Consider the following 16,775-nt stretch of genomic DNA (forward strand, 5'->3'; position numbering starts at 1 on the left):
GATAATTTTGGGAGTTTGTAAAGAAATAAAGATGCAACAGCTAAGCAGTGCAAGGCAACTCAAAACATGATGTGCACCGAAACTGCTTCAAAGCATTTAATGACAAATCTGCCAGTACATACTATCAGATAATAGTCAATCTTTCAAAGCAGCAAGAGTTAACACATGATTATCATGAAGTGGCCTTATAAAAGTGGCATTAATGGTAAGATGACCCAATTCAACTTCTAGTTCCTCTGTAAAAATATCATCACTCACTGTACGACCTATTGTTTAAAAAAATGATTTCCAAAGTATTCACACCATTCATCATCATGTAACAAGCAGACTACCAAAGTATTAAGAGTTGTGCATCTGGTCTTATGACTCATGTCCTCAATTAAGCCCCACAACAGATTTTAAGTTGTGCACAAACAAATAACCTCTGTAGCTTAGGCTGTGGTGGCATTTTATTTGTTCAGCCATTACATATGCCTCATAGTGCAAAAGAACATTGCTTCTGTCATCTCTTACTCTCGGATAATTCTGTCATCATTCACTTGTATTCTAACATAAACGGCAAATACTACTCCGGACTCATACATAATATAAAAATTTCTGATTGCATAATTACAAAGTGTCACATACGAGTAAAAACTAAAAATAATGGTATTACATGTTTTACATTACATAAAATTTAAATCAATTACAGAAAGCTCAGCCGTGCACAGCCAATAAAAAAATTTCTATATTAGATATGCCAATAATGTATGGAAAAAGGGGGAAGACAGGCATGTCCTGTATTATGCTTTCTAGTGGTTGTGGAGGACTATAGGGCCACTGCTGTTACTGTTTTATATCATTGTTCATGGTTATTAGCCACTAACTGAGAACAGGAGTAACAGTATGCATATGAACAATCAAGTACTGCATAATTTAACAACGGCATTATATTAACAAAAGCAATACATTTAAAAAGCAAAATAATTTATTATGATAACAGTGAAAAGCAGCATCACTGTACACACATATCTGCAAAGTCTAGTCTCTAATTGCAAAATGAAAGTAATGAATTGAGTGATGAATTTTCATATTTCATGTCATGCAAATTTATTGAGCAATGAGACGTGTTATTTATCTGCAAAACTTTTATTAGAAACAAGGTTTGCTGAAAGGTCTTCAAAACAATGATAAAAACAACAGTCCACTAAGTTGTCAGTTCTCATTTCAGAGTAACAAGCTTGAGGATAATGCTTCACAGTGTAGCAAAGACAGTTTTAATGTTCAATTTCAATGTTTTGTTTATTCTGAGAAGAGCTATACAAAAATGAAAACTGTGTAGCTAGGTCTCTGAAAACAAGATTTCACCAATGTTTTTATAAGAATACCTTAATCTGACAGCGGAACAATAAAAGGCTGATTTCATACAATGGTGAAGGAATTTAGCACTGAAAGAGTGACTGTTTTGATAGCTGATGAAGATATTTCAAGAAAATAGTGACCCACCTGCCACTGTACTCTCTCCAGCAATGATAGTTTACAGTGGACCAAGTTTTTAACAATATCGAAGCTGGAAAAACACAATGTATTCTAGTCATTAGCAATTCAGTCTCAATGATATAAAATTATCTCCATGGAAGATTGGATTCCTGATTGTGGGATGTTTGTCCTTCTCGACAAGGAAAATCGACAAGCTCAACTACAGCACAAATCACTTTTCATGTTCATTGTTTGTTCGTGTTTTTTCAATGTAAGAGTATGAAAGATGACTGGCAAACTGCAATGAAATACTGAAATTTTACAACACAAGTATGGAATTCACAACGTAAGAGAAAAGATGCATATTCAACTGATAACAGCCAATGCCTGGTTTTACCATGGCATGCAGCTGAAAATAATTCCAGAATGATTTACAAAACAAAATGTAATCCACTTTAATGGAATGTAACTAACTGAACATAATATTGCAAAAATCCTTAACAAAAGATAAAGTTTTTATGATACAATTCACTATATAGAAGACATAGTTAGGAGACACAAAATAAGTACTGATTACTGTAGTTCAACTACTGAATTCTCAATTCTCCATCAGATCAGACATGTAAAAAGGCACAGATGCACAAGAGAGGGAATGTGCATATTACAGCAGGTAGAAATGGAGTAGGGGGGTCACATACATTTGTGTGTGTGTGTGTGTGTGTGTGTGTGTGTGTGCGCGTGTGCAGGTAGTCTGAAAAGAAAAGCACGACAAAACTGAGATGCAAAATGTCATGTATTTTTATACCTCCTTTCTTGTGAATCATATTGTCGTGAAGTATTATGCTATTTTACATTCATTAGACACGAAAATGAAGATAAGCTTGCCCACTAGAATTACTAGACAGGGAGCAGAGAGGAGAAACGGAATATTGATTCATAAATGACAAGAAACAAAATGCGAGTTGTAGAGAGGATGGGGGATCACAAACTAAGTCAATACATATGGCAACACTCCCAAAACAATTATTGAAATATCAATTAATATCTTCCTGCAACTTCTGTAATTTTCATGTAAATACATTAATAAATCACTCTATGGACAAGTCTTTTGTTTCAAACTTAACAGATGTTAAACACAGGGGTGGTCAAAGAGGTATCCCATTGTAGAGACTTTCATAATGTTTCAGTCATAATACACAACAAATGTGAATTATCTAACAAAAAGCAGCATATTATAGGCCTACTTCAAACAAATTATGGAAAGAAAGCATACACATTTTCAATTAAATGTAAAACATGTTTCGTGGAATTTAAAAAATAAAGAAAGGCATTTTTGAACAAAAGACTATCTATTGCCAATCAATTGTAATGGAAGTCTTCTGAATGATGCCTCTAAAGCATGTGGAAAAAATTTCATAAAAATTTATATACAGAAACCAAGTGTCAGTTCTTGCAGCTCATATAACAACAAAGCTTTCAAAATATGACTTACAGTCAAAAATTAAAACCATAAACTTTTTTTAATGATGAAAGTGTAGGCAAATATGATTTCCCTAAACAAGGGGTGGCAATCAGATATCAGTTGCAATAGGTTAAAACTTACGTGGTACATAAGATCCTCGTCGACCAGTAGCTCGTCCACCCATGAATCCACGCATCGGGCCTCTTGAAAATGGACGACCACGCATCATACCTCTGCCACGCATTGGCCCACCACGCATATTTGGCATTCCACGGCCACGATGTGGAGGACGCATCATTTCATCACGATTATCGTGCTATAATGTTCAATACAAAACATTTATCAATAATGCTTTACGACACACCCACTATTACCACTTTCTTAAATTAGTAAGAGTAATCGTAAATTAAAACAAATATTTGCAGACAATATTCAAATTGGAAGAGGAAATACTTACACACGTAGTAAACAGAAGTTATTTGGGAGGAAAGAAATATTATTACAAATTTTCAATGACAAAAAAATGGACAATAAAGGTATTAGCACATTTTTGATGCAAAATGGGAGGCACATCAAAAATTTAAGCTAATTCTGATTTACTTCTTGCATTTTGGATTTGTTCGTTTGCGCGTGCGTGTGTGTGTGTGTGTGTGTGTGTGTGTGTGTGTGTGTGTGTGTGAGAGAGAGAGAGAGAGAGAGAGAGAGAGAGAGAGACAGCTGGTTAATTATATACTCGCTTCCTGTTCCTGTCACTCAAAATTTGTTCATGCGACACAAAGCATGTTAATTGTTTCCTGAGGAAACACTGTGTCTTTCACACTGACATTTGGCTGCATTTTATTTCAACCTTGACACAGTGCAGTAACAAAACTGACTATTTTAAATAAGCTGAACACTACACATCACAGAATTACACAAAGTAAATAAAAATAGGTGTGACAGGGTTAAGGGTCGTGAAGCATACATAAAGATGACAGGGTAAAAGTGACAACAACTCATAAAATTAAAATCTCGCAACACAGTTCCTCGTCAGTAATATTAAATGGTTTTATATTTTGGGCAATTACTGGATGAATAATGCAATGTTCCTTATCTCCTACGTTATTTACAGACACTAAAAAAGAGATAAGAGGGGCTGGCCAGTACTTACCTCAGCTCAGTACAGCCGACAGATACACAAAAAACAGAACCGAAAATTTACGTTCCTAGCTTTCGGAACAAATGTTCCTTCATCAGGGAAGAGAGAGGGGAAAGAGAGGGAAGAAGGGAAAGTAGATTCAGTTACTCACAACCCAGGTTATGAAGCAACAGGGAAAGGAAAACAGGGAGGGAAGCTTCCCTCTGACAACCATGCCTCCATCCTTCCTACCCTCCCTGTTTTACTTTCCCTGTTGCTTCATAACCTGGGTTGTGGGTAACTGAATCTACTTTCCCTTCTTCCCTTTCTTTCCCCTCTCTCCTCCCTGATGAAGGAACATTTGCTCCGAAAGCTAAGGAACGTAAATTTTCGGTTCTGTTTTTTGTGTATCTATCGGCTGTACTGAGCTGAGGTAAGTACTGGCCAGCCCCTCTATCTCTTTGTTAGTATTTGTTTCACATCTTTATATGAGATTTTCCATTAATCATTTAGTTATTTACAGATAACTGAATAAAACCTTGTGAGGTCACAAGCAGTTAACAAGCAGTATACATGGACACACGTTTTATCCATAACTGCAGATATCTGTAACAGCTTTAGTTTCTCGTGGAAAACAATTACATGGTGTGCACGGAATTAATGTCACTGACCAATACATTCTCGTAAGATCATTTATAACACTAGTTCAAATTAAACAATGGGAAATCCAGGCTGGAATAATGACAATATTATGGATAGGAGAGACTGCTACTCACCAGATAAAGGAGATGCCGAGTAGCAGACAGGTACAACAAAAAGTCCTTTATACATCTGAGCTTTCGGCCACAAGACCTTCTTCTAAAGTAGAAAAGACACACACACACACACACACACACACACACACACACACACACACACACATACACAAAGCAGAATACATACACATGCACACAAATGACCACTGTGTCTGTCCACTAAGGCCAGAACCAGCAATTGACATCAGTGCCCTGAGATAGTGGTCACGGGTGTGTGTATACTGCTTGTGTGAATGTGTGTATTTTCTACTTTAGAAAAGGCCTTGAGACCAAAAACTCAAAACATTTACCAGTCCTTTTGTTGTGCCTGTTTTACAACTCAGTGTTTCCTCTTTATGGTGAGTAGCCATCTATTCTTTCTATAATCTTGTCACTAGTTCAAATTACATTCATAAAGAAAAATGAATGAACTCCATTCTGTCAATATTCTCAAGAACAGAAGTTACAGCATTCTGGAAAACCTAGTAAGAAATATAAAGTAATAGATGAGCTTCCAAGGGCATACAGGGAAAACAAAGAACTAAAATCACTACTAAAAAATTAGAAACTTCAAAACATATGAAACATGGAGTGATTCTAAGAGATAGCAAAAGTAACTTACTGCAAGCCTGGAATAGAAATGATGTTGATAAATAAATGGAAATTTAATTACTTATTTTGTTTTCCATACTTGCAAGAGTGAAATGTGTGTAAAACACTTTTACACTCCAAGCAAATGTTTCTATTACTGAACTGTGTGTGTCAGTTACAAAATAGTATCAATAGTGTCAAGTAAAATGGAAAAACCACAACAAAAACTAATGAGAACAAGATTCATATGCAGGTTTACTCATATGAAAACATTTTCAAAACACAGCAACTTCATTTTGCTTTGGAGTTCATATTAATGACACACACCATTACAATCACATAATTTTACATTTACCAATTTGGAAGCTCTTCAAGTAGCATGGTAATCAGTGAAACAATACCAGAAAATACTCACTTCAAAGTAAGAGCGACCTTTAGGAACATACTCTGGATCAATTTCCCATGGCTTCATAGGGTGAAAGCGTTCTGGTGGTGGGGGATGTTCAGCATGGAAACGCTCCGGTGGAGGTAAATGGTGCTCATGGCGACTTCCATGAGGTGGTGGAGGCAATGGACTGGGGCTTCGGCGCATCTCTCCACGTCTACCACGATCATAATCTTCAATCATTGTTCCTGCTCAAAGCAATCCACATTCATTACTTGGGCACAATAAACGGACAGCATAATAAGAAGTGGTAAGAGCAATAACATAAAAAGAGCAATTTTTTCTTGTCCGACGAAAAACTATAGCCTTTGTAAAGTAACACATACTGTCAACCTTGAAATTAAAGTTCCCTCACTATCTGCAACATCTTTTTCCAGAGCCTTTCAAATTTTCTATGTTCACAACGTTACTTCACCCCTGCTTTTGCTTTGCCATAATTATACGTTTGTGCCATTTATGCTTAAAGAAACAACATTCAAGGAGAAAAAGAAACAAAAAAAATGGTATATACCAAGGCTAGTGAAACTTTGCACTTGACATATGCGTTTCAGGTTGGCAGCACAACAGTTTGAAAAGTGAAGAATAAGAAGCGCGAGGCACCAGGCTTGCGACACAAACCAATCCCAGTGCAGTAATCACTTTCAGTCGTGATGTAAAAGCTCTCGCATTGCCGGCTTCGTTTTGTGTGTATGTAAACAACGCGCATTGTGGTTGGTTTCTACTGTGTGCTTGCATTGTTCTGTGCTTCAGAAAATTCTGATACATGAAAAATGTCATGGAAAACTGGTAACAATCCGTTGCAGCAAGGTGTGCCACTAAACAGCTAGACACTGGAGTTATTACGTAGAGCTCTTGAGTTTTGTGAGCTGGAGAAAGAATACATAAGTGTTCATGGAGAGCCCTCAGTTTCTGCTAATAAAGTAGTGGAACACGCATCAAAAATCCTCAGACTTACTGCAAGAACAGTAATAAGTAAGGGAGTGTTACTGCTAAAGTTGAGAGATGTAGACTTGAGCTATAATGATTCCGAGGCATCCGGATGAGATAATTTATTTTTAGCGAATCCTGGAAACAGCAGCCTCACCCCATCACCAACATTTTCTTTCCAGAGGAGGCATATTTAAGCTTACTACAGCAGGAAAGAGTTTCCTACGATGGCAAAGTTGCTAGTGTCTTTAAAAAAAGGTGAACTTTTCAGGGACAGGAAAATTTCACTGAAAATTGTGCCGAGAAGTATGGGTTTCCATTACAAAGCAGTAGATCGATGGAAATTTCTCTTAGAAATGGGGCATATTGTAATGGCCATCCATATTCTTGAACAAAATTGTGGACAAGGACATTCATTCCATAATATGGCTAGACGAAACGGTGGTTAATGCCAGGGAAGCTGTCAGTAAATGCTTGACGGATGACACTCCAAACAGTATCTGCCAATAGCCAACAGGAAGAGGAGCAAGATTAATTGTGGTCCACGGAGGTTCCTCCAGTGGTTTAGTTCCTGATGCACTTCTTGTTTTTCGGTCAAAAAAGACATATGATTACCATGAAAATATGGAACACACACGATTTCTTAAGCAGCTCAGAAACCTATTAAGATAGTTTTCTGCCCCTACAACAATTGCACTGGGCAATGCTCCATATCATTCAGTGATACTGAACAAAGCTCCGACAACAAACGACTGCAAAGAGGTTATGGTGCAATGGTTACAGGCACAAAATATTGCTGCAGATATGAGAATGACGAAGCTTTTGTTATATCATTTGTTAAAGAAAATAAGCCTATGACGCTTACTTATGTAGTAGGCAAAATTGCCAAGGAGAAGCATCATACTGTAATATGGCTGTCACCATACCACCACAATTTGAAACAAATGGAGTTAGTATGGAGTGATGTGGAGACATATATAAGGAACAATAATAGGCCCTTTACAATAACAGAGGTGGCTGTTGCGTGAAGCTCTTGTGACTGTGGATGCAGCCTCTTGGAGAAAAAAGGTTGAGCACATTGAAAAACTTACTCAAGCAACACAGACAATGGAAGGTATCATTAGTGATCACGTACAGCTAATGATCTGTCTTGATGATGACAATGATGAAGATGGTTTTGGTGTCAATTCCAACAACAGTGACGATTGGGGGAGCTGGATGGAATTGCGCCACTGTCACCGTAAATTGGTGAGTGAAAAGCTATGAATATTGGTTATTTATTGCATCACTGTCATAGTAAAATCTAGAGCGAGAAGTTACTACGTCTGTTACTCTTTATTTTGTAAACTATGTATCAAACTGTTTTCAAGATAATTGGTCATCAAATGCTTATTTCCTGTATTTCTTTGCTCCGTTATCAAAAGCGAGTACTTTGTTATACTTGTATCTACAGTATTACTTTGTTGTTTATTTGCTGTCACTGTGGTAGCAACTCAAAGAGGAATTGTTATTGCTCAGTAGCGGACGTTTATGGGGAGGAACAGAAATCTGTATCGTTTGTTGTGTGTATAGAGGCTGCTGTTGCAACATCACTATTGCAGTATAGTTCATCTAACTTGACATGATGCGAACTGTCAAGTGCAATGTTTTACCGGCAGAAGTATCATTAACATAAAATGACTGTAGCGAAGTTTTGGCTTTCAACCAGCGTTTACAAACATTACACGGTTAACGTTCTTGGGGTAGAAGTCGTTAAAAACACGAAGTATGCATGCTGCTAGGTCTTTGTTTCCTAACACTGTCAATAACACTATTTTTTATGTAGTATTGTTCTGGGTTGGGATGAAACTTCAGTGTTAGTCTAAATAACAAAGTTGGCACTGATAAACAGGAGGTACAGAATCCTTCTGCACTATACACGAACTAAATTTAAATTGTAACGAACGGAGCACCTTTTGTAAAAAATGTATGGACCACATGGAATTTCACTATGGAAAGTGCAATAAGCAATTTGCAGGCAGATGTTATCAAGCAGTGTACGTCGTACAGTTTTGAAAGAAATCGCTATGGGTCACATCCCAGCCACCACTTCAGAAATCGCTATAGACCCATAGCGATTTCTGAACTGGTTGATAATTCTTTCAGAATACATCTATCTTTTTGAAGCATTGGTTATACTGGGATCTGACAGCAAAGCTAAATTTTAACTTCATATCTGGCTCTATACTGTGTATACAGATTCATTATGCTGCAGCATATCTGCATACAGGTAATAAGGTAATATCATTAGAGCAACGATCTTATGTAATTAAACATCATCACCCATTGTGAACTGCTATCCCATACTTCACATATTTTTTCTTAGCAGATGATGTAGCAAATTTTATGATTTGAAGTTATACATACTTCTTGTGTACAGTTTGGTGTCATATACATGTATATGTGTGGATGGGTGTGTGTGTGTGTGTGTGTGTGTGTGTGTGTGTGTGTGTGTGTGTGTGCGCGCGAGTGAGTGTATACCCGTCCTTTTTTCCCCCTAAGGTAAGTCTTTCCGCTCCCGGGATTGCAATGACTCCTTACCCTCTCCCTTAAAACCCACATCCTTTCGTCTTTCCCTCTTTCCTGATGAGGCAACAGTTTGTTGCGAAAGCTTGAATTTTGTGTGTATGTTTGTGTGTCTTTCGACCTGCCAGCGCTTTCGTTTGGTAAGTCACATCATCTTTGTTTTTTGATAAATTTTTCCCACGTGGAATGTTTCCCTATATATATATATATATATATATATATATATATATATATATATATATATAAAGCCTACTTTTGGACTTCTAAATTTCTGATGCAGACATCAAAACTTTGGAATATATTTCAAACCTAGAAGAAAATTCACCTCAAGAAATTGGAACAAACTATAATTCTGGACTTTTTGGTGGATAAGAACTAGCAATGTGTTCATGAAACGTAAAACTTATGTAAGACAAAGTGTTTCAAATTAATGGTCCTTACGAATACAATTGCACTGATGTTTTATAATATACAGGCTTAGAAAACATTTCCTACCATCTACATTTTCCCAAAATTTACATTACTTTTTAAACTAAGCTGAAACACGTAAAAGACAGGTTCTACTGTATATATTTCCAATACATTTGTTTAAATATGACAACTCACCTCTTCGTCGCTCACTGCTACCAGGTGGAGAAGGCTGAGGCATCATCGGCCGACGTTCCATGCGTTCCATACGTTCCATACGATCTATACGTTCCATACGATCCATACGTTCATCACTACGATCTCTGCTTCCACGGCGATGGTGACGTGAGTGACTTAGCTCCCCACGGTCATGGTCCCTACTGTTATAGTAATTGTGTATTTACCAGCAGAATAATAATGACAACAACTAAGTAACATGACTTAAATACCTAGAAACATATAGTAAGTATCAAAGTGTCTTAAAGATCAACACAGTACTTCTATTTGCACAAAAGCTTACAAGGTAACAAATTATTCTTAACTCGCATTTTCTAAACGTTTCATATGATTAAGTATAAAAATGGTGTTAGATCATCTCCAAAAATTTAGTCAACCTGACATCTGTGACAGGAACTGGGCAGAGACTAACATCCCCTATTAGGCACAAAGCTCTTTTCCCCAATGACAATGTTAACAAAAGGACTAACAACCCACTAATTACAAATACAACAGAATTTGTGTTATTTTCACAAATTAAATACACTGGAAATTATGTAAAAAATATAGAAGTACCACATTCTATCGCAATACAAAAATGGCTCTGAGCACTATGGGACTTAACAGCTATGGTCATCAGTCTCCTATCGCAATACAGTGACATGGTTGTGTTCTGGAGGTAACAGCTAGCTAATATGAAAGCAATCCCCCCCAAAAAAGGGAATACAAATGCTGGCTACATCTGTCAGCTGTGCACACCATCATATCAATTGGTGAATCAAGTACTCTTATAGTGAGGGCAACAGGTGTGAACACACACACACACACACACACACACACACACACACACACACACACACACCTCCTTGTCAGTTACAGACGGACCATCAGTGGCAAGATTATTAAAGTAAGTTACTGTGTGTGATCAACAGATTTGGGTGGAAATAATATTAAAAAACAAACTACAGCTGAAGCAAAATTGAGTAAGGGAACATAATTTATGACAATCAAGAAAATAATAAATACATAACAGCTTGGACAGAATTGTCACCTTCTGCATAATGATGGCAGACTGTACATGGGAAATCAATTCTTGTACAGGTAATTATGTGATATACTGTAACAAAGTTCAAGCAAATCAGTTACAGCTAACAACATTTGAGATAAAAATATATTTTGTTGAACAAAAAAGGTTTGACAGAACAAGAAAGGTATGGAGACTTGAATCAAGCTGATGTGCGACACATTTCACGAACTGTTCATCGAGACTCTGAAGTGTTTGATAATGCTGAGAGGACAGAATGTAAATTAAATCTTAACAAAACCTGAAGAAACAGAACTTAAATTTATACTCTGCGATTTGTTGTGACTGTAGTTAAATTTGCAGTATTTGCAATATTATTCAGTATTTTTTTCTGTGCCTGATCTGGAAGGTTCTGCAAAGTTATGAAGAGCATTCTACAATGAACTATCAAGTGCATGAGTCAAATGAAGGTTCAGCACAAAAGAGCATTCTGTCTGAAACTGGGTATTTCTGTACGTAACATCTACGATAAATCACTTTTCTGGTGTTAGACCAACTCCAAAAATTTGGTCAATCTATCTGAAGGTGTTGGAGGAGGAGGGTGTGGTGGTTAAAGGGCTGAAGGACAGTAGCTGTCACAGAAAGTTGAAATTATTGAGGTAATGGCAAAAAAGGCTCTGTAGACAGAAGAGGTGGTGCCTGAGGAAAAAAACGGCTTCCGAAAGTGGGAGCTCAATTAACACTTGCTGAAATTGAGTGGAATTTGGAGACATTTCACAATGCATTTCAAATGGCAGCATCCGCATAGACTGTCAAAAAATGGAACAACATGGTTCTGGACGTTAGCATCGAGGTATCAGGAAGGAAGCTTGGCATTAATGTTGCTGGTGGGAGGGGAGGGTGGCGGGGGGTTGTCTTCAGCTAATATCGAAAATTAACACATTTTCGCCACGCTTACTCAGATTGCTGCAGTGCATTTTGTGCTGTTGCATTTTTTTAGTCTTTATTTTATTATTTTGCTATGTTTTCATGATGCATTGTGGATGTTCCACAACAACTTCGATGGTTTCAACAATGAGTGTTCTTTCATAAGTGGGGCAAGCTATCTGAAAGCGGAAAAGATTTATGTTTTAAAATACCTGGCAGAGAAAAGACCAACATTGTGCATAAACAGGAACATAGCAATCTTCATTAAGTAACATTTTTTAACACTGAATGAGTCAGTTCTACTGAAGGAAAAAACAGTTTTTCCATGTTTTTTGGTAAGAAAAAAAAACAATATGCACAATGGAATGCCTCTATCTATTGCTTTCTATTCTAAACTTAGATGTGTTTGTACACACACACACACACACACACACACACACACACACACACACACTGGGTGTTGGGTGCTGTCCTTAAGTTAGTTAGGTTTAAGTAGTTCTAAGTTCTAGGGGACTGATGACCATAGATGTTAAGTCCCATAGTGCTCAGAGACATTTGAACCATTTTGCACACACACACACACACACACACACACACACACACACACACACACACACACAAATAAATGCCGATGTTTTGAGAAGTTTGGACAAGGCTTTTCCTATTGTTTTACTTCTTGGAAGTGTACCATGTAAACTTTATCAACAGCATCCATTATGAAGTTTGCTTTGGCAATTAATAAATCTCAACACTACTAGTTCTGAAAATCTAATAGCACGTTCTGATTTTTGGGTCACAGATGTACTTCACAAGCTCACTTTCACAGTTTGGTAATGAGTTAAGTGACATTGTGTTGACATTCAGTCCACTATGAATACATCACCATCTACACAGGGTATATATGCGGACATGGGGAAAAAAACTCCTGGATTTCCCGGTTAAAACTACACTTTCTCCCGGGTGAAAACACAATTTTTCCGTCTTAAGTAAAAGTATATTTTTCCCTCGGAACTGCAAAACTTATCAAACCTTTGAATAGTAATGGCTTTATACATGGGCGTAGAATTTCCCCGCACTTTATAAAATGAAACTCAGAGGAAGAAAGACACGTTTAGGAAATATCTATGATGTGCAGCAACATGTACACTGCGTATTTTCGTATTATGAAAGTATACATTGGAATTCCACCAAACACCGCATGTTACTTTCCAAATCACTGAAATCGAGATTGCAATACGCTTCTGTAAGCCAGTCATAGCTAATGTCACAAGAACTCGTCAGCTGATGACAGCAGATATTCAGAGCATAGGACACATGATGTAGTCAGCCAACAGCAACAACACTGTTAAGTAGCACGAACACACAAGCAGGGAAAGTTAACAGTTTAAATTAATATACATAGTGTTGCTACAAGAAAAGCAAAGCCTTCACATATAATATTGGTCTCTAAGGTTAATAAGCTGCAAGAGAAGTGAAGCTTTCGCATCTAATGTTGATCTTTTTTGCGCGTGTTACACTTTAAGATATATCACACAAATGTGTCAGTAAAATTTTTAATAATTACATAAATATCTGATCTTCAGGGTTCGAAATTCTTCCAAACGGCTCGTCATCAAGGAGTTGATTTTAAATGAGAGTCAAACGCTCTGTGATTTAAGAAATTCATGGTACATCCTCACACATAGTTCAACTTATGTAAAAGGATATTTACTTTGAAAGTAACGCTTGTCAAACCACCAAACGCAATATTTTCCAGCGACCTGTTAGAAATAATTTGTTTCGGCAGTAGCCAGAGAGCGCAGATAACAAGCAACATCGCGCTGGCACAGCTACCACGACGTAGGAAACCCGTATGCTCGTACGTGTAAAATGTTGACAGATCATACATTATGTCATAAAAGAAACAAAGACATCAGAGGATACTCCAAGAGTATCGGAATTTCGTGAACCATATTAAAATGTGCACATTTAAACTGCAACTTAAAGTACACATTCGTATGTCCAGATTCCCAATGAAGTAGACCTTGACCTGATATTAAGCTTTTCAGTGTGGTTTTCGGGATGTAAATTTTCTTGAAGCACCAGTACTGTATTATATCATGTTTGTTTGTTTATTATGGTATAGTGCCATACGTGCTAGAAAATGAAAACGTGCACTTGAAATGCAGTGAACAGTTGAAATTAGCCAGTACTGTGGAATTAAACATGTCGTTACAAATACATCATTCACTGCCTCTGCGGATAAGGTTAATAAAATTCAAATTTCTTTAGCAAACAGACAAAACTAACTTCATTGTTCTGCAAGGCGATTAATGCTAGACTGTCAGAAAGGTGGAAATAAAATAAAATCTGAAACTAATAATATATTTTAGCCTTCTGTAATTATGTGAATGTATTTAAATTCACTCGATAGCTCCTGGCCACAGATATCCATTTTGTTTTCAGTTGACGTGAGAGTAAACAAAGGGGAAACAGCAACATCACTAAAAGTTCACACGGGTCACATGAAGAGTACCCACTGTAACTTAGACTGCTCTGCACATCAGCCCCGGGCCTACAATATTTGCAAACTGGGTCAACACTAAAAAACATCGAATTTTCAAAAACATGTTCATCTTGTAGAGTACACCTTTCTGAAAGGCTGAAACATAAAACGTGTGTTCAAGGAAATGTAAGACATATTTGGTCTTAAGTATGCCAAAGTGCAGTGCCACGCCTCTTCATAAAGCATTATTCTACCTCTTCATAAAGCATTATTCTACCACACATCACTGTATTTCGCTCTGTGGAATTGAAACGTGCATAATTTGTAATGGATGCCATCAAACTATATTCAGGAAAGTGGAAATTGAAACATTCTGTCGTGCCTCTCCTGCTTCCCTGTCAGCCGGTTTGACAGCATGACCAACTTAAAAAAAAATCTCACAATTAATTGTGGATCAGATTATTTGTAATTGGGATCACAAGAACACTTCAGAAAATTTGATCTCTTTACTGACTATTAGCTAATTACGTGCTGTTTTGTGTGACATAAAATTAAATATAGGATACATAAAACCAATAAAAACATGAGATAGGCAAGAAATTACATATTTCTTCTATCCTTAGTTCCTAGCATTTTTTTCTCTCTATCTTGCTACTGCTTTACATGGCGTGCTTTCCTTCTGTGAAAAAATCTATTACCTCATCAAAGTTAGTCAAACATTTTGCTACATGAAAAATTGAAGTGTCGTTATCAAGTACTGAAAAAGCTGTTAACACAAACAATACCCAAGACTGGTGTGGTCTCTCGATCTGATTATGTCTATTATGTCACTGTCTGCTAGATAAAACAAAACAGGCCTTTCTAATATGGCAGCAATTTTGTAACACACACCAAATGAACGAGACTGTTTTGGCACAAATGGTCATTTTTATGACACGACAGAATATAATTCACGTAGTACAAATATCAAATGCCTATTAGACCTACTACAAGCAAAAAGCTTAATGTTAGGAAATAGTTTCACATTTCATTCATAAGCACCAATTTATCAAGCATGAGATTGAAAAGTAGTATTATGAAATTTTTACGTAAATTTGGAATCGTCTTACTTTTCCATAATTTGTGTGATATCCCCGTTTGTTCTCCTTCCTTGTTCGAACAAACAATCTGGTCATTGCCAATTCTGTAGCTATTCCTGCCGATGTCAAAACTTGCTCGCCGATTAACTTCACTAACCCTGCCAGAATCACCGGTTTAGTTATCCTGCAATTATTTTCTGGTTAGGCGTTATTATGTATTCGTACAACACATTTTCCACGTTACTTCCAGACTAGAGCTTAAGCGGCCGCTAGCCGGAGACTGTACTACTGGTCCTTACTAGTGTAGTGATCTGGCCAAAAATTTTCTGTCAAAATTTCATTTTCTTGGATACACCGAGAAGATAATACGTAATCTTTCTCACCTGTTATTCCTGTTAGTCGTTTATTTCCATTCTGGTATTCTGAATCTATGGAATCCGCTAGTAATTACAACAATGCTGATCATTCGCAAACCAAGTCAACCACATAATCATACAGCAATTGGCATTCATTCGTTCGGCTGTACTCCATTCAGCTCGTTTAGCCCCATCCCCTTTATTTCTAGATGTGACGAGGATTCTCCTGACAGAGACATCACGTACACTATGCATGCATTCAAAAATCAACTTATGATTCATTCAGAAATCAATTTAAAATGTGTTCAAAAATGTTTAAAAACCAAGAGGGAAGTGTTTCAAAATCATACGAATAATCGATAGACAAACGTGGTCTGGATGCTATGCGCTTTGCGAAACAAGCTTTTTTCCTAAAGAATATGAATTTGGCGCCCCCTTTGCCCAGTACATCTAACTGCTTGCTACGACTGCTTGCACAGCCAGCAGCCATATTCCTGTAGCCAGAAGCGGGAGAACCTACTACTCAAACACGACTCAACTGCGAATGCGCAGCCTGCTCATAACTGCTGAAACGAATCTAATGTAAACAGTTGTGACTCCACACTCATCGGAGGCAATTTGTTGTTATGAAGCATTCCATAGTCTTCCTAAAGCCTTTGACACATTTTCCAGTTGGCAGACACTTGCTTGAGCACTGTGTTTCGTCGTCGTATATGGCACATTTCCTTTGCAATTTAAGTAATTTAAGTTTTTTTCGTTTTTTCTCTCGTTTACGTTTCATTGTTGAAGTATTATTCTGCGGTAGCAGGGTACAATAATATCCTTTGTTAGAGCATCGGTTCTTACCAGTGAAAATTACAAAAATTTAACTGAAAACTAAAACAATGAAAAATTCCCGGAATTCTAGAAAAATCCCGGGTT

At 37.1% G+C, this 16,775-nt stretch overlaps 1 protein-coding gene across 5 annotated transcripts in view; it reads right to left on the reverse strand.

Moving 5' to 3' along the window:
* Positions 1-9,979: 9,979 nt before the first annotated feature.
* LOC124777495 (serine/arginine-rich SC35-like splicing factor SCL33) overlaps positions 9,980-16,775 on the reverse strand; it is a 162,608-nt gene continuing 155,812 nt past the window's right edge. For 4 of the 5 annotated variants that reach the window (XM_047252936.1, XM_047252935.1, XM_047252937.1 and 1 more), the window contains one exon: positions 10,018-10,147. Coding sequence is in view for 1 of the 5 variants with exons in the window: in XM_047252938.1 (XP_047108894.1) it covers positions 10,122-10,147 (26 nt within the window). In the remaining 4 variants the exon portion in view is untranslated. Of the gene's footprint in view, positions 10,148-16,775 lie in introns of all 5 variants that reach the window. The other variant, XM_047252938.1, reaches the window with a different exon arrangement.

The sequence above is a fragment of the Schistocerca piceifrons genome, chromosome 2 (assembly GCF_021461385.2).
Source record: "Schistocerca piceifrons isolate TAMUIC-IGC-003096 chromosome 2, iqSchPice1.1, whole genome shotgun sequence".
NCBI lineage: Eukaryota > Metazoa > Arthropoda > Insecta > Orthoptera > Acrididae > Schistocerca > Schistocerca piceifrons.